At 44.9% G+C, this 19,866-nt stretch overlaps 1 protein-coding gene across 2 annotated transcripts in view; it reads left to right on the top strand.

Annotated features, from left to right (window-relative positions):
* ecd (ecdysoneless cell cycle regulator) overlaps positions 1-19,866 on the top strand; it is a 790,101-nt gene that overhangs the window by 713,486 nt on the left and 56,749 nt on the right. For both annotated transcript variants that reach the window (XM_070104760.1, XM_070104761.1), the window contains one exon: positions 11,895-12,036. In XM_070104760.1, the coding sequence (XP_069960861.1) occupies positions 11,895-12,036 (142 nt within the window). The remainder of the gene's footprint in view (positions 1-11,894; positions 12,037-19,866) is intronic.

Here is a 19,866-nt window from a genome sequence, read left to right as displayed (position 1 = left end):
CAGGAAGGATATGAGGTTCACAGTAAACTAGCCACTTGGACGGCAGAATCTAAGTAATCTGTTACAGTGTCGAGTGACGGCGGCTCTGAGAGTCCCTCACAATGCTGTTGCTGGATAGTTTACCAAAACACACGCACTTATGCGTCAGTCATATTGTATTCTGGCCTTTCTTACTTTTCACACCCCAGTTGTGGCTTGACAGTAGTCGAGGTTGGAGCGAAACATCGCTGTAGGTTCCTGTATTAAGTGTAAGGTGTTTCCTGAGTTGTGAGAGTTAAACCATACCACGGGCGGGGTTAGAACCCGCGGTCAGAGAGTCTCAAAACTCCAGACCGTCACGTTAGCCACTGGACCAGCTAGCCACAATAAGATTCATCCAACTAGGTATATTTCTACACCATAGGAAGGTTAGCATAGGCCACCACTGTGACCACAAATGCAAGTTTTCACAGACGAATTTCCCGCTAGCATGGCCGTGACGAACTCTAGCTCAAGTCCCCTCAAAGCCGTCAACATGACTCACGAAATCGTAATGACACGATTGCAAACGTGACGGTCTTGAGTTTTGAGACTCTCTGATCGCGGGTTCAAACCCCACCCGTGGTATGGTTTGTTTGCAATCGTGTCATTACGATTTCGTGAGTCTCGTTGCGAGAGTTGTTTACGAAAACCCGTGTTGTGGTCACAGTGGCGGCTCATGCTAACCTTCCTGTTGTGTATACAAATACATCTGGTTGGTTGACTTCTGTTAGGAAACTTGGTTGATGAGGCTGTCAGCATGAAGCCTGGTTGATGATGCTGTCAATAGAAAGCCTGGTTGGGGATGTTGCAAACAGGAAGCCTGTTTGTTGATACTGTTAACAAGAAGCCTGGTTGGGGATGTCGCAAACAGGAAGCCTGGTTGACAACGCCATCAACAGGAAGCCTGGTTGACAACGCCATCAACAGGAAGCCTGGTTGACAACGCCATCAACAGGAAGCCTGGTTGACAACGCCATCAACAGGAAGCCTGGTTGACAACGCCATCAACAGGAAGCCTGGTTGACAACGCCATCAACAGGAAGCCTGGTTGACAACGCCATCAACAGGAAGCCTGGTTGACAACGCCATCAACATTAAGCCTGGTCGACAACGCCATCAACAGGAAGCCTGGTTGACAACGCCATCAACAGGAAGCCTGGTTGACAACGCCATCAACATTAAGCCTGGTCGACAACGCCATCAACAGGAAGCCTGGTTGACAACGCCATCAACAGGAAGCCTGGTTGACAACGCCATCAACAGGAAGCCTGGTTGACAACGCCATCAACAGGAAGCCTGGTTGACAACGCCATCAACAGGAAGCCTGGTTGACAACGCCATCAACAGGAAGCCTGGTTGACAACGCCATCAACAGGAAGCCTGGTTGACAACGCCATCAACAGGAAGCCTGGTTGACAACGCCATCAACAGGAAGCCTGGTTGACAACGCCATCAACAGGAAGCCTGGTTGACAACGCCATCAACAGGAAGCCTGGTTGACAACGCCATCAACAGGAAGCCTGGTTTCAGACCGGGATGTCAGTTGAGAACAACAGTGGACATCCTGTTACCAGTGTGACCAACCAGTGTACGAAGTTCACTTTGAGAAAGGGACGCACCGTGAGAAAGGAACGCACCGTGAGAAAAGGACGCACCGTGTGAAAGGGACGCACCGTGAGAAAGGGACGCACCGTGAGAAAGGGACGCACCGTGAGAAAGGGACGCACCGTGAGAAAGGGACGCACCGTGAGAAAGGGACGCACCGTAAGAAAAGGACGCACCGTGAGAAAGGGACGCACCGTGAGAAAGGGACGCACCGTGAGAAAGGGACGCACCGTGAGAAAAGGACGCACCGTGAGAAAAGGACGCACCGTGAGAAAGGGACGCACCGTGAGAAAGGGACGCACCGTAAGAAAGGGACGCACCGTGAGAAAAGGACGCACCGTGAGAAAAGGACGCACCGTGAGAAAGGGACGCACCGTGAGAAAGGGACGCACCGTGAGAAAGGGACGCACATGCGTGCACTTACACCTTTATTAACTCGTTCTCAGAGTTTCTCACTGTTCATGGTTGTCTTCATAATGTGAGAAATTAAAAAAACCTAGAATGTTACTATTTTTTTCTTTAGTTATATTGTATGTTAAGATCACCTGTTTTTGTGATCTTGTTGTGTTATATATATATACGTTGAAAGATATATTTTTTTTCATTTATGTTAATGTAAAAATTAATATTTTTGTACCAAAAGAACCTTAGAAAACTTACCTGACCTTATTATAACAAGCGCAATTTAATTTAGCCTAATCCAACCAAATATGTTTTAGATAAGTTTACAATAATTTAATAAACAAACTCAATGAAATATATTTTTTCGTTAGGTTCCAACTACTCCGTTATGGAAAACTGGAGGAAATAATAACTAGAACTGAGTATACTACAAACTCTAATCACACAACAGAGCGGAAAAGTAATGTGAGAGACCTGGGAGTGGTAATGTCAGAGGATCTCACCTTCAAGGACCACAACAATGCCACTATCACATCTGCGAGGAAACTGATAGGATGGATAATGAGAACATTCAAGAGAAGAGATGCTAAGCTAATGACACGCACTTATGCCTCAGTCATATGGTATTCTGGCCTTCCTTACTTTTCACACCCCAATTGTGGCTGGAATACTACTGTACATTAAGCATCTCCATTCAAGGCAGGTGAAATTGCAGAGCTAGAGAATGTACAGAGAACCTTTACTGCACGTATAAGTTCCATCAAGCACCTTAACTACTGGGAGCGCCTGGAAGCACTTGACCTGTACTCACTGGAGCGCAGGCGAGAGAGATATATCATAATCTACACCTGGGAGATTCTGGAGGGACTGGTCCCTAACCTACACACAGGAATCACTCCCCACGATAACAAAAGACTTGGCAGGCGATGTAATATACTCCCAGTAAAAAGTATTGGTGCCGCTGGTACACTAAGAGAAAACACAATAAATGTCCGGGGCCCAAGACTGTTCAGCAGCCTCCCACCAGCCATAAGGGGAATTACCAATAGACCCCTGATTTTCTTCAAGAGGGAGCTGGACAGATACCTAAAGTCAGTGCCAGATCACCTGGGCTGTGGTTCGTATGTTGGACTACCTGTGGCCAGCAGTAACAGGTGATATCACAGTATGCAAAATAACTAGTGAAATTCCAAGAGCTTTTGTGATTTCTCACACACAGAGAGAGAGAGAGAGAGAGAGAGAGAGAGAGAGAGAGAGAGAGAGAGAGAGAGAGAGAGAGATTTCAACCTCCCAAACATGAAATATAAGATCAACAGTAGCGTAGTACTATAGACAGGTCCTGGAAGCACATACCAACAGTTGCATATCAGACAGCTTATAGGAGTCTGTGACAAATTTCTTCTAAGCCAGCAGATAACAGACCCAACTAGAGTCGACAATGTACGAACTTTGATCTGCAGCAACACTGAACAGCTGATGAGACCCACGATGCTCTTATATTCAAGGAACTCTGATCAAAACGTCAAAGAAGTACTAACGAATTATTTCAGTTGCAGAGTTTCGGTAAAAGGAGAGTTTTAGTCAATTTAATTTCAGTAATCAGACGTAACTTTTCCCAAACGATATCATAATAACACAATTGCAAATAAGCCACGGAATGGGTGGGGTTTGAACCCATGGCACTGTTAGACATTCTCTGAGAAATAGTCCTAAGCGTCCTGAACCCACAGTTTTGCGTGACAAAGTTGAACAAAGAAGCATGTAGAGTCTGCTTAAACTATGTTCGGTTCAGAACATAGAAGAATGTACAGAAAGAGAATGAGGATTGTTAAATTGTTGCAGTGCGAGAAAATGTTACAACAGAGGAAAGATAATCTTAGAGATTATTGATATACAGTCGAGCAGAAACTCAGTCATACCAGGCGCAAGAAACACAAACGTGACAAAAAAGTGGTCTAGGAAACTGAAAAAAAAAAAAAACTTGTACACATAGTCAGATTCCAAGTCAGAAACTACTACTAAACTTGATCCATTACTCACTGGTGACGAAAAAGAAATGAATGAAATTCTGAAAGCCTTGTGTGACTCGGCATTCAGTAGTTCGCTAAAATAAACCAAAGTGGATATAGAAATTGACTATTTCCAATATCAACTTTCAAGTCATTACTAAAATATGATACAAGTACTATTGAAAACATCAGCACATTTTGTCCTCCTGAACTTAAGGGTCTTACATCCAGTATTGACTTTCTTTATCATTGTTTTCCCTACAAATCACGTATCTGACAATCATAAATCCTCCAGACTTCATAAAAATAAGTAAGGTCACACATGCAGCACTTGTGTAAGGTCACACACGCAGCATCTGTGTAAGGTCACACATGCAGCACTCGGTATTCTTTGGCGAAACAGCTGAGTTCTAGGTGAAACACCAGAAGCTTTTTAACGTGCTGAAACAGCTCTACATGCATGAGACAGTTGATTACTGTCAAGCTTGACAGACTAGTAGTGCTAACATCACGCGGTATAAGTCTTTGAAAGGTGCTGAGGTGCCAGATTAGAATCACTAAGGGTAAAGCAGGACCTGTAAAACTTGATAAATTAGACACATGTGCAACACTTGGGTATCTTTGATGAGGCAACGTTTCGCCACACAGTGGCTTCATCAGTCCATACAAAGGAGAATGGTGAAGAACAGGAGGAGTTTTAGGTATCAGTCCTTCAGCCTTGAGTTGATGTGGTCAATCCATCAATCTTGAAAAGAATGCAGCATAATGTGCGAAGAAGTAGCTTGGGCACGACCTACTTCCACATTGGACAAATGTGACACCACCTTCAACTGCTGCACCTCTCCTTCCTATGGTATATAAGCTGCTTCTTCGCACATATGCTGTATTCTTTTTAAGATTGATGGACTGGTTACATCGACTCAAGGCTGAGGGACTGATACCTCAAACTCCTCCTATTCTTCACCATTCTCCATTATATGGACTGATGAAGCCACTGTGTGTCGAAACGTTTCCTAATTAAAGATACCCAAGTGTTGCACATGTGTCTAATTTATCAACGTGTCGGTTCTCTGAACCATTCATCTACAGTCTGTATAACTCAAGTCACTATGGATTTAGAGCAGGAAGATAATGCCTCTCTAAATAAACCAGTATGACAAAATCACATATATGGTTCACATGGACTTCGCGAAGGCACTTGACAAATGCGATCATAATTCAATTATAGCACGTAAACTAAGGTCATTAAGTATAAGGGAAAAGTAGATATGTGAGTATTTGATTTAGTGAGGAATAAAACACGAGGAGCAGAAATAAACAGAAAAATCTAGCCATTGGAAAGTAAAAAGTTGAGTACCCCAAGGCACGTTCCTGGTGCCATTACTGTTCCTCATTCTCATAGCGGACACTGATAAAAACATTAACCACATCTTTTTATTCTTTGTAGATGATACAAAATTGAACATGCAAGTCACCTCGGTAGAAGACGCTGAAAAATTACAAGAGGGTGTAGACCAGTCTTCCAGCGGACACTAAAGTATAATTTGATGATTAGTAGGGACATATTGCAGCTGTTCAGATGTGGAAAGAATGAACTCAAAGGTGTACTGAATATAAAACACACAAGAACCATCTCCTAGAACGAAAAGAACCTTGTGAAAGACATGAATGTTATAATGTCAGCTGAGTCATCATTTAGATAATACAGTGACGCAAGTCCCGCGAAAACCAGAAAAATAACAGGACGGATAATGGAAATTTTGAAAAATAAAATAATGCTGATAGTTACATGATTAGAATTGTGCTCTAACGTCTAGCATACTGCTCGGAGTTGATGTCTCCGTTTTAGGCAGGAGAAATATAACAACTGGAAGACATACTATAGAGAGCTAACACAGCGTGTAATTACTTGAGGACCTCATGGTACCTGGAATATTCCTGGAATGAAGAAGAGAGATAATGATATATTCGCGAAGATAACCGAGAGCCTAGTCACAAATCTTCACACTACGTATCATCATAACCTAATGGAATGATAGATATGAGATGAAGTTTAAAACAAGCACAGTGAAGCAGTCATGGGTACAATAAAGCAGAGGTGCCATGCACACAGTAAGTGAACACTGTATCAACATCCGTGGTACACAATAACAACATCTGGGTATCTTGACTCTACATTGAACCTTCTACCAGCATATATTAGAAATATTGCTCTGGTGGCCTGGTGGTTAACGCTCTCGCTTCACACGGTGAGGGCCTGGGTTCGATTCCCAGCTAGAGTAGAAACATTGGACGTGTTTCTTTCCACCTGTTGTCTATGTTCCCCATCAGTAAAATGGGTACCTGGGTGTTAGTCGACTGGTGTGGGTCGCATCCTAGGACACTGACCTAAGGAGGCCTGGTCACAGACCGGGCCGCGGGGGCGTTGGCCCCCGGAGCTCTCTCCAGATAAACTCCAGATTAACAGGTATAGAGTTTTCAAGAGGAAACTGGATCAGTACCTCTGCCAAGTGCCAGATCAGCCAGGCTGTGTGTGCCAGCGGGCCACTAACAGCAATAACCCAGTGGAACAGGCAATAAATTTGAGAGGGAAGAAAAAGATATTAAAATTAGCCATAGATATATTACAAACTGGTAACCTCCCACCTACCTACACTGGTACTAAGTACCCACACTGGTACTACCACCTACCCAAACTGGTACTACCCACCTACCTACACTGGTACTACCTAAGTACCCACACTGGTACTACCACCTACCCAAACTGGTACTACCCACCTACCTACACTGGTACTACCCAAGTACCCACACTGGTACTACCACCTACCCAAACTGGTACTACCCACCTACCTACACTGGTACTACCTAAGTACCCACACTGGTACTACCACCTACCCAAACTGGTACTACCTTCCTACCCAAACTGGTACTACACACCTACCTACACTGGTACTATCTACCTACCCAAACTGGTACTACACACCTACCTACACTGGTACTATCCACCTACGCACACTGGTACTACCCACCTACCCAAACTGGTACCTCCCACCTACCCACACTGGTACTATTCACCTACCCACACTGGTACTACTCACCTACCTACGCTGGTACCACTCACCTACCTACACTGGTACTACCCACCTACCCACACTGGTACTACTCACCTACCTACGCTGGTACTACTCACCTACCCACACTGGTACTACCCACCTACCCACACTGGTACTACTCACCTACCCACACTGGTACTACCCACCTACCCACACTGGTACTACTCACCTACCTACGCTGGTACTACCCAAGTACCCACAGTGATACTGCCCACTTACCCAAACTCGTACCTCCCACCTACCCACACTGGTACTTCTCAAGTACTCACACTGATACTGCCCATAAACCCAAACTGGTACTACCCACCTACCTACATTGGTACTACCCACCTACCTAAACTTGAACCTCACACCTACCAATACTGGTACTACCCACCTACCCACACTGGTAATACCCAAGTACCCACACTGGTACTGCCCACCTACCCATACTGGTACTGCCCACCTACTCAAACTGGTACTACCCACCTACCTACACTGGTACTACTCACCTATCCACACTGGTACTACCAACCTACCCACACTGGTACTACCCAACTAACTACACTGGTACTACCCACCTACCCAAGCTGGTACTACCACCTACCTACACTGGTACCCACACTGGTATTACCCACCTACCCACACTGGTACTACCCACCTACCCAAGCTGGTACTACCACCTATACACTGGTACCTACACTGGTACTACCCACCTACCCAAGCTGGTACTACCCACCTACCCAAACTGGCACTACCCACCTACCCACATTGGTACTCCCACCTACCTTCACTGGTACTACGCACCTACTTACACAGGTACTACCCACCTACCTACACTGGTACTACCCATCTACCAACACTGGTGCTACCCACCTAACTGCACTGGTACTACCCACCTACCTACACTGGTACTACCCACCTACCCAAGCTGGTACTACCACCTATCTACACTAGTACCCACACTGGTACTACCCTCCTACCTACACTGGTACCCACACTGGTACTACCCACCTACATACACTGGTACTACTTACCCAAACTGGTACTATCCACCTACCTAAACTGGTACTACCCACCTACCCAAACGTACTACCCATCTACCCACATTGGTACTACCTACCTACCCACTTGTACTACCCACCTACTTACACTGGTACTAACCACCTACCTACTCTGGTACTACTCACCTACCCAAACGTACTACCCATCTACCCACATTGGTATTACCCACCTACCCACACTGGTACTACCCACCTACCCACACTGGTACTACCCACCTACCCAAGCTGGTACTATCCACCTACCTACACAAGTATCCACACTGGCACTACCCACCTACCCACACTGGTACTACCCAACTACCTACACTGGTACTACCCTCCTACCCAAGCTGACACTATTCACCTGCCTACACTGGTACTACCCACATACCCCCACTGGTACTACCCACCTACCAACTGGTGCTACCCACCTAACCACACTGGTACTTCCCACATACCCACACTGGTACTACCCACCTACCTACACTGGTACTACCCACCTACCCAAGCTGGTACTATCCACCTACCTACACTGTTGCTACCCACCTACCCACACTGGTACTACCCACCTACCCAAACTGGTACTACCCATCTATCTACACTGGTATTACCCAACTACCCAAGCTGGTACTACCACCTACCTACACTGGTACTACCCACCTACCCACCCTGGTACTACCCACCTACCCACACTGGTACTACCCACCTACCTACACTGGTACTACCCACCTACCCAAGCTGGTACTATCCACGTACCTACACTGTTGCTACCCACCTCCTCACACTGGTACTACCCACCTACCCAAGCTGGTACTACCCACCTACCCACACTGGTACTACCCACCTACCCAAGCTGGTACTATCCACCTACCTACACTGGTGCTACCCACATACCCCCACTGCTACTACCCACCTCCCTACACTGGTGCTACCCACCTCCCCACACTGGTACTACCCACATACCCACACTGGTACTACCCACCTACCAACACTGGTACTACCCACCTTCCCAAGCTGGTACTATCCACTTGCCTACACTGGTACTACCCACATACCCACACTGGTACTACCCACTTACCTACACTGGTACTACCCACCTACCCAAGTTGGTACTGTCTGCCTACCTACACTGGTACTACAAACGTACCCACACTGATACTACCCATCTACCTACTCTGGTACTACCCACCTACCCAAGATGATACTACCACCTACCTACACTATTACTACCCACCTACCTATACTGGTACTACCCACCTACCTACACTGGTACTACCCACCTACCCCCACTGGTACTGCCCACCTACCAACTGGTGCTACCCACCTACCCACACTGGTACTACCCACCTACCCACACTGGTACTACCCACTACTCAAGCTGGTACTATCCACTTACCTACACTGTTGCTACCCACCTACCCACACTGGTACTACCCACCTACCCAAACTGGTACTACCCACCTATCTACACTGGTATTACCCACCTACCCAAGCTGGTACTACCACCTACCTACACTGGTACTACCCATCTACCCACACTGGTACTACCCACCTACCCAAGCTGGTACTATCCACCTGCCTACACTGGTGCTACCCACATACCCCCACTGGTACTACCCACCTCTCTACACTGGTGCTACCCACCTCCCCACACTGGTACTACCCACATACCCACGCTGGTACTACCCACCTACCAACACTGGTGCTACCCACCTACCCAAGCTGATACTATCCACTTGCCTACACTGGTGCTACCCACATACCCACACTGGTACTACCCACCTACCTACACTGGTACTACCCACCTACCCAAGTTGGTACTGTCTGCCTACCTACACTGGTACTACAAACGTACCCACACATACTACCCATCTACCTACTCTGGTACTACCCACCTACCCAAGATGATACTACCACCTACCTACACTAATACTACCCACCTACCTATACTGGTACTACCCACCTGCCTACTCGGGTACTACCCACCTACCCAAGATGATACTACCACCTACCTACACTATTACTACCCACCTACCTGTACTGGTACTACCCACCTACCCTCACTGGTACTACCCACCTACCTCCACTGGTATTACCCACCTACCTATACTGGTACTACCCACCTACCCAAGCTGGTACTATCCACCTGCCTACGCTGGTACTACCCACCTACCTAAACTGGTGCTACCTACCAACCCACATTGGTGCTTCCCACCTACCCACACTGGTACTACCCACCTACCCACACTGGTACTACCCGCCTACCCACACTGGTACTACCCACATACCCCCACAGGTACTACCCACATACCCCCACAGGTACTATTCACCTCCCCATGTACGTACTACCCACCACACAGGTACCACGCCACTAACCACCCTACCCACCATACAGGTACCACGCCATTAACCACCCTACCCACCACACAGGTACCACGCCACTAACCACCCTGCCCACCATACAGGTACCACGCCACTAACCACCCTGCCCACCACACAGGTACCACACCACTACCTACCCATTACACAGGTACCACATCACTAACTACCTACCCACCACACAGGTACCACACCACTTACCACTTACCCACCACACAGGTACCACACCACTGACCACCACACAGGTACCACACCACTACTTACCTACCCACCACACAGGTACCACACCACTAACCACCTATCCACCACACAGGTACCACACCACTAACCACCTACCCACCACACAGGTACCACACCACTAACCACCTACCCACCACACAGGTACCACACCACTAACCACCTACCCACCACACAGGTACCACACCACTAACCACCTACCCACCACACAGGTACCACACCACTAACCACCTACCCACCACACAGGTACCACACCACTAACCACCTACCCACCACACAGGTACCACACCACTAACCACCTACCCACCACACAGGTACCACACCACTAACCACCTACCCACCACACAGGTACCACACCACTAACCACCTACTCACCACACAGGTACCACACCACTAACCACCTACCCACCACACAGGTACCACACCACTAACCACCTAACCACCACACAGGTACCACACCACTAACCACCTACCCACCACACAGGTACCACACCACTAACCACCTACCCACCACACAGGTACCACACCACTAACCACCTACTCACCACACAGGTACCACACCACTAACCACCTACCCACCACACAGGTACCACACCACTAACCACCTACCCACCACACAGGTACCACACCACTAACCACCTACCCACCACACAGGTACCCTGGCAAGATCAGCAGAGAGCAGCACGTTGCCCACGCCTGCGTGCCCGTGGGCGTGGCTGCCCTCCTAAGGGCGTACCACATCACTAACCACCTACCCACCACACAGGTACCACACCACTAACCACCTACCCACCACACAGGTACCACACCACTAACCACCTACCCACCACACAGGTACCACACCACTAACCACCTACCCACCACACAGGTACCACACCACTAACCACCTACCCACCACACAGGTACCACACCACTAACCACCTACCCACCACACAGGTACCACACCACTAACTACCTACCCACCACACAGGTACCACACCACTAACCACCTACCCACCACACAGGTACCACACCACTAACCACCTACCCACCACACAGGTACCACACCACTAACCACCTACCCACCACACAGGTACCACACCACTAACCACCTACCCACCACACAGGTACCCTGGCAAGATCAGCAGAGAGCAGCACGTTGCCCACGCCTGCGTGCCCGTGGGCGTGGCTGCCCTCCTAAGGGAGTACCCTACCCTGGTTGCCCCTGCCGTCCACGCCTTCTGCAGGAGAGATCTCATAGACAACAAGGTCAGTGTTCATTTAGTTTGAAGCGCTAAACCAGTAAGGCTCCTGCATCTTCTCCCAGTGTTAGGTCGACACTAGTCAGTGTAAGAGGCCCAGGACTGTTCAACAGACTTCCCATCATAGTTACATAGCTCCAGTTCCTTGGATGGTGATTTGTATGTGTAAATGTCACTTGTGATTTGTATAATTGGTATTTTTTTTATATTTCTGATGATTTGTATGGTCAATATTAATGTTTTGTATAATCAGTGCTATTGATTTGTATGATCAATACTAGTAATTTGTATGATCGGTACTAGTGATCAGTATGATCAATACTAGTGATCAGTATGATCAATACTAGTGATCTGTATGATCAATACTAGTGATCTGTATGATCAATACTAGTGATCTGTATGATCAATACTAGTGATCTGTATGATAAATACCAGTGATTTGTATGATCAATACTAGTGATCTGTATGATCAATACTAGTGATCTGTATGATAAATACCAGTGATTTGTATAATCAATACTAGTAATTTCTATGATCGGTACTAGTGATCAGTATGATCAATACTAGTGATCTGTATGATAAATACCAGTGATTTGTATGATCAATACTAGTAATTTCTATGATCGGTACTAGTGATTTGTATGATCAATACTAGTGATCTGTATGATCAATACCAGTGATTTGTATGATCAATACTAGTGATTTGTATGATCAATACTAGTGATTTGTATGATCAATACTAGTGATTTGTATGATCAATACTAGTGATTTGTATGATCAATACTAGTGATTTGTATGATCAATACTAGTGATTTGTATGATCAATACTAGTGATTTGTATGATCAATACTAGTGATTTGTATGATCAATACTAGTGATTTGTATGATCAATACTAGTGATTTGTATGATCAATACTAGTGATTTGTATGATCAATACTAGTGATTTGTATGATCAATACTAGTGATTTGTATGATCAACACTAGTGATTTGTATGATCAATACTAGTGATTTGTATGATCAATACTAGTGATTTGTATGATCAATACTAGTGATTTGTATGATCAATACTAGTGATTTGTATGATCAATACTAGTGATTTGTATGATCAATACTAGTGATTTGTATGATCAATACTAGTGATTTGTATGATCAATGCTAGTGATTTGTATGATCAATACTAGTGATTTGTATGATCAATACTAGTGATTTGTATGATCAATACTAGTGATTTGTATGATCAATGCTAGTGATTTGTATGATCAATACTAGTGATTTGTATGATCAATACTAGTGATGTGTACTAGTGATCAGTATATTTAATACTAGTGAGTTGTATGATAAGTACTGTGTAATGAAAGTCAGTCAGATTTAATACCATTTAGCTAGTTTGTTTAGCTCTCAGTTTGTATAGCTCTCAGCTAGTTTGTATAGCTCTCAGCTAGTTTGTATAGCTCTCAGCTTGTATAGCTCTCAGTTTGTATAGCTCTCAGCTAGTTTGTAAAGCTCTCAGCTTGTATAGCTCTCAGCTAGTTTGTATAGCTCTCAGCTTGTATAGCTCTCAGTTTGTATAGCTTTCAGCTAGTTTGTATAGCTCTCAGCTAGTTTGTATAGCTCTCAGCTTGTATAGCTCTCAGCTAGTTTGTATAACTCTCAGCTTGTATAGCTCTCAGCTTGTATAGCTCTCAGCTAGTTTGTATAGCTCTCAGCTTGTATAGCTCTCAGTTTGTATAGCTCTCAGCTAGTTTGTATAGCTCTCAGCTAGTTTGTATAGCTCTCAGCTTGTATAGCTCTCAGTTTGTATAGCTCTCAGCTAGTTTGTATAGCTCTCAGCTAGTTTGTATAACTCTCAGCTTGTATAGCTCTCAGCTAGTTTGTATAGCTCTCAGCTAGTTTGTATAGCTCTCAGCTTGTATAGCTCTCAGTTTGTATAGCTCTCAGCTAGTTTGTATAGCTCTCAGCTTGTATAGCTCTCAGTTTGTATAGCTCTTAGCTAGTTTGTATAGCTCTCAGCTTGTATAGCTCTCAGTTTGTATAGCTCTCAGCTAGTTTGTATAACTCTCAGCTTGTATAGCTCTCAGCTAGTTTGTATAGCTCTCAGCTAGTTTGTATAGCTCTCAGCTTGTATAGCTCTCAGTTTGTATAGCTCTCAGCTAGTTTGTATAGCTCTCAGTTTGTATAGCTCTCAGCTAGTTTGTATAGCTCTCAGCTAGTTTGTATAGCTCTCAGCTAGTTTGTATAGCTCTCAGCTAGTTTGTATAACTCTCAGCTTGTATAGCTCTCAGCTAGTTTGTATAGCTCTCAGCTAGTTTGAATAGCTCTCAGCTTGTATAGCTCTCAGTTTGTATAGCTCTCAGCTAGTTTGTATAGCTCTCAGCTTGTATAGCTCTCAGTTTGTATAGCTCTCAGCTAGTTTGTATAGCTCTCAGCTAGTTTGTATAGCTCTCAGCTAGTTTGTATAGCTCTCAGCTAGTTTGTATAGCTCTCAGCTTGTATAACTCTCAGTTTGTATAGCTCTCAGCTAGTGTGTATAGCTCTCAGCTAGTTTGTATAGCTCTCAGCTAGTGTGTATAGCTCTCAGCTAGTTTGTATAGCTCTCAGCTTGTATAACTCTCAGTTTGTATAGCTCTCAGCTAGTGTGTATAGCTCTCAGCTAGTGTGTATAGCTCTCAGCTAGTGTGTATAGCTCTCAGCTAGTGTGTATAGCTCTCAGCTAGTGTGTATAGCTCTCAGCTAGTGTGTATAGCTCTCAGCTAGTTTGTATAGCTCTCAGCTTGTATAACTCTCAGTTTGTATAGCTCTCAGCTAGTGTGTATAGCTCTCAGCTAGTGTGTATAGCTCTCAGCTAGTGTGTATAGCTCTCAGCTAGTGTGTATAGCTCTCAGCTAGTGTGTATAGCTCTCAGCTAGTGTATATAGCTCTCAGCTAGTGTGTATAGCTCTCAGCTAGTGTGTATAGCTCTCAGCTAGTGTGTATGAACGTTACCTGGCTACAGTCATCCACAATACCCAGCAGGTGGATGTGGGTGTTATTCCAGTGTCATCCACTCTGATAAAAACATCACTTGAGCAGCAACAGTGATCGTCACACTCCCAGAAGACACTTCTCCCTCCGTTTACCGTTTAAGTTTTCCGTTCCAACGGGAAGTCTCTCGTCGACTGTTACCAGGTGTGTCTTTCTTGAAGAACATTGTCAAGTAAAAGGACACAAGTGCAACTAATGTGACGTTTTATTGTGGCAACGTTTCGCTCTCCAGGAGCTTTGTCAAGCCGGAGAGCGAAACGTTACCACAATAAAATGCCACGGTAATTCTGCCAACATATTATTACAAGAATATTGTCAAAATATTCTTGGAATTTAGATGAAATCTGTCCACCCATTTCTTTCCTAATTTTTTTTTCGTAGCGACTTTATAGATTTGATATAATGGTATTTGCTGATTGGAAAAAATGAATGGTTTCGTAATTTGTGTTTATTAAATGTTGGGCTCGTAATGTTCCATCTCGAGTGAGGGACAGTCTTGTTAATGTGTCTCATCAGATTGTTGGTGTTGTATACCGACAAATTGATGGGTATATTGTATACCTCATCTTAGACACATTTAACTATGTAAGATACATGTGCAACAGTTGGGTGTCTTTTTTATATGTGAATTGATGTATGGGAGGTTGGAGAGATGAACAACCTTACCAGTACAGCAGCATCACAATTGATGTATGGGAGGTTGGTGAGATGAACAACCTTACCAGTACAGCAGCATCACAATTGATGTATGGGAGGTTGGAGAGATGAACAACCTTACCAGTACAGCAGCATCACAATTGATGTATGGGAGGTTGGTGAGATGAACAACCTTACCAGTACAGCAGCATCACAATTGATGTATGGGAGGTTGGTGAGATGAACAACCTTACCAGTACAGCAGCATCACAATTGATGTATGGGAGGTTGGAGAGATGAACAACCTTACCAGTACAGCAGCATCGCAGTTGATGTATGGGAGGTTGGAGAGATGAACAACCTTACCAGTACAGCAGCATCACAGTTGATGTATGGTAGGTTGGTGAGATGCACAACCTTACCAGTACAGCAGCATCACAATTGATGTATGGGAGGTTGGAGAGATGAACAACCTTACCAGTACAGCAGCATCAAAATTGATGTATGGTTAATTTGATGAAATGACAAGAGCGTCTTTCTTTTGCTGAGGTACTGGACACCATGAATAACGTAGCTGAGAAGAACTATATACAAAAGATGGGGTAATCAGTCCCTCAGCCTTGGAGTTGGTGTTGACAGCACCGTGGTGGTGGAGATTCTGAAGCACAGGCAAGGTGACTGGCGCTTATATAGGTTTCAGTGGATAGGGACGTGTAGCAGACGAGGGCATAGTCACTGGTAGGTGGGATTCCCCAGTGGAAGTAGGTCCTACCCAAAGGGATGGGTTGTAGCAGCCGTGAAGAAGGTCTTGTAGATGTCCTCTACCTGTGCTTCAGAATCTCTACGACCATGGTGCTCTCAACACCAGCTCCAAGTTGGTAGGTAAGACACATAGGCAACAGTTAGACAACTTTATTCCGAAACGTTTCGCCTACACAGTAGGCTTCTTCAGTCGAATACAGAAAGTAGGCAGGAACAGTAGAGAAGTGAAGACGATGTAATCAGTCCATCACCCTTAAAGTCGTAGAATTTGAGGTCAGTCCCTCAGCCTGGAGAAGTTCAGTTCCATAGTCAGGAACTATCTGAAGATCAAACGACAGTGCAGAGACTTAAATACTGTGGGAAGGAGAGGTGCAGAGTAGTAGTAGTAGTGAGAATGTAGCCACTGAGAGGTCACGTCCCTCTCAGATCAAACAATTCTCACTTGAAAAAGTTGTCCAAGGTGTTTTCTGTATCAAGATGCCATGTGTTGCAGTGTCTGACAAGATGAACATCAAAATGGTATACAATACCGACAGGTTGTTAGGTAAGACACATATGCAACAGTTAGACAACTTTATTCCGAAACGTGTCTTACCTAACAACCTGTCGGTATTGTATACCATTTTGATGTTCAACCAGCTCCAAGGCTGAGGAACCTACCTGAGGTTTGACAGTGAAAATTGAAAATTCCAATGTACTTAGTATATACAAATCTTTACATAAAATTCCCGTCATTTTAAAGACCTTACAAAAACAGTGCCAAAAATAATACTGCTTGAAGAAACAGAAGGTTGGACCAGGGGCTCGAACCGCGGTCCGTAAATTGACAGTCTGACGCTTGTCACCATTCTGTTTGACAGTTGATTGTTATAACTTAATTTGAGTTCATACACGATGTAGTCTTGGGGGGTAGAATAGGTCTACTGTTAAAGCTCCTGGGCCGAGGGAAGGAGTTCAGTTGGGCTACAGTTGGTGCCTCTGACGGCACCACTTCTGGGTCAGCCTAGACGGTAGGGCATCGGATTGGTAATTTACAGACCGCGGTTCGATCCCCTGGTCCACCCTTCCGTTTATTCTTCAACAGTTGTTTAATACGAGTTAATTTGACTTCATAAAACAGGATGATTAATTAGACATTTATGTAACACTTACGTTTATTGTGACAACGTTTCGCCCACCAGTAGCTTCCTCAGTCCAGTATAAACTCCGCACATATCCTGTAGAATTGTTAGGTAAGACACATATGCAACAGTTAGGTATCTTTATTTCGAAACGTTTCGCCTACACAGTAGGCTTCTTCAGTCGAGTACAGGAAAGTTGATAGAAACAGAAGATACTTGAAGACGATGTAATCAGTCCATCACCCTTAAAGTTTTGAGGTGGTCAGTCCCTCAGTCTGGAGAAGACCATTGCTCCGTAGTCTGAAACATGTTTCAGACTATGGAACATAGTATCAACTTTTCTGTACTCGACTGAAGAAGCCTACTGTGTAGGCGAAACGTTTCGAAATAAAGATACCTAACTGTTGCATATGTGTCTTACCTAACAACCTGTCGGTATTTTATACCATTTTAATGTTCATCCTGTACAATTATCAAGACGATGGATTGAACGCATCGGCTCCAGGCTGAGGGACTGATCACCTCAAAGTCCTTCTGATTTTCGACCATTCTTTTCGGTATTGGACAGAGGAAGCCACTGTGTGGCGAAACGTTTTAACGATGATTTAAATTTAAAGCAACATATGGAAGAATGTAATAGTGTAGAGGAATATAATATTTTGGTAGAAATTGCCGACACAACAAGCACTCAGAGCTGACCAGACTGTGAAGCCTACTTTGAACTGCGGTCTTCTAGCACCAATAGCCTGATTGTTCAGTAACCAGGTGGCCTGGTCGTGGGCCTTGCCGCGTGAGCGATGGCTGACCCCCAGAATTAACTGTGGGTAAACTACACGACTCAGGTCAACATACAACCAGTAATGCTCGCTAATTTTACTGGGAATGCCGTAAAATATTAAATATGTACTCACTGGAGCAGAGGAGAGAGAGGTACATGATAATATATGTTAAGTAAAAGGACACAAGTGCAACTAATGTGACATTTTACTGTGGCAACGTTTCGCTCTCCAGGAACTTTGAAAAGCTGTTACTACGACTATTACTACAACTAATATTACCACAACTAATATTACTACTACCACTAGTATTACACCTCACTCTAAGCCTATATATACCCTCTGTGTCCATGTATTGTTTGTAACAGCTTGTCAAAGTTCCTGGAGAGCGAAACGTTGCCACAGTAAAATGTCACATTAGTTGCACTTGTGTCCTTTCACTATACATATTGTCGGTAATTCTACCAACATCAGTACAATGATAATATATATCTGGAAGGTACTCGAGGGCTTGGTCACACATCTGCACACTGCCATAACAACATACTGGAGTGAGAGATATGGGAGGAAGTGTAAAATAAACCCAGTGAGGAGCAGGGGTGCGGTGGGCATAATAAGGGAACACTGTATCAACATCCGGGGTCCCAAACTATTCAACATCTTACCAGAAGATAGAAACACTGCTGGAACAAGTGTAGAAGCCTTCAAGAAGAAACTGGACAAGTACCTTCACCAGGAGCCAGATTAACCAGGTTGTGATGGACATGTGGGGCAGCGGGCCTCCAGCAGCAACAGACCTGGTTAACTAGGCAAGCACCAGAAGAACCTGGCCCATGGCCGGGCTCGGAGAGTAGAAAATAGCTGTCAGAACTCATCAAAGGTATATGGTTACAGAGCAGGAAGATAATTGTAGATGAATGGTTCAGAGAACCGACATGTTGATAAATTAGACACATGTGCAACTCTTGGGTATCTTTATTGAGGAAACGTTTCGCCACACAGTGGCTTCATCAGTCCATACACAGGAGAAGCTTGAAGAACAGGAGGAGAATGAGGTAATCAGTCCCTCAACCTGTCAGACACTGCAACTTCTTGGGATCTTAATACTTAGGAATTCTTCGCTTGCCTAATTCTTGGGCACGACCTACTTCCACATTGAACAAATGTGACACCACCTATGACTGCTGCACCTCTCCTGCCATACGGTTTATAAGCTGCTTCTCCGCTCATATGCCGTATTCTACTCAAGATTGATGGACTGAACACATCGACTCAAGGTTGAGGGACTGATTACCTCATTCTCCTCCTGTTCTTCAAGTTTCTCCTGTGTATGGACTGATGAAGCCAGTGTGGCGAAACATTTCCTTAATAAAGATACCCAAGAGTTGCACATGTGTCAGGAGGATAATGCTTCTCACGGCTACTAAATTATGACAAAGTTACTGAGGCTGCGGAAGAATGTAAAAAGTAGACGCAGTCTACACGGATATACGAACACAAGTGTAGTCTTGCAGTCTGT

This window comes from Cherax quadricarinatus, chromosome 94 (genome assembly GCF_038502225.1).
Source record: "Cherax quadricarinatus isolate ZL_2023a chromosome 94, ASM3850222v1, whole genome shotgun sequence".
NCBI lineage: Eukaryota > Metazoa > Arthropoda > Malacostraca > Decapoda > Parastacidae > Cherax > Cherax quadricarinatus.
Note: the sequence above shows the minus strand (reverse complement) of the source record. Positions and strands in the feature narration are given on the sequence as shown.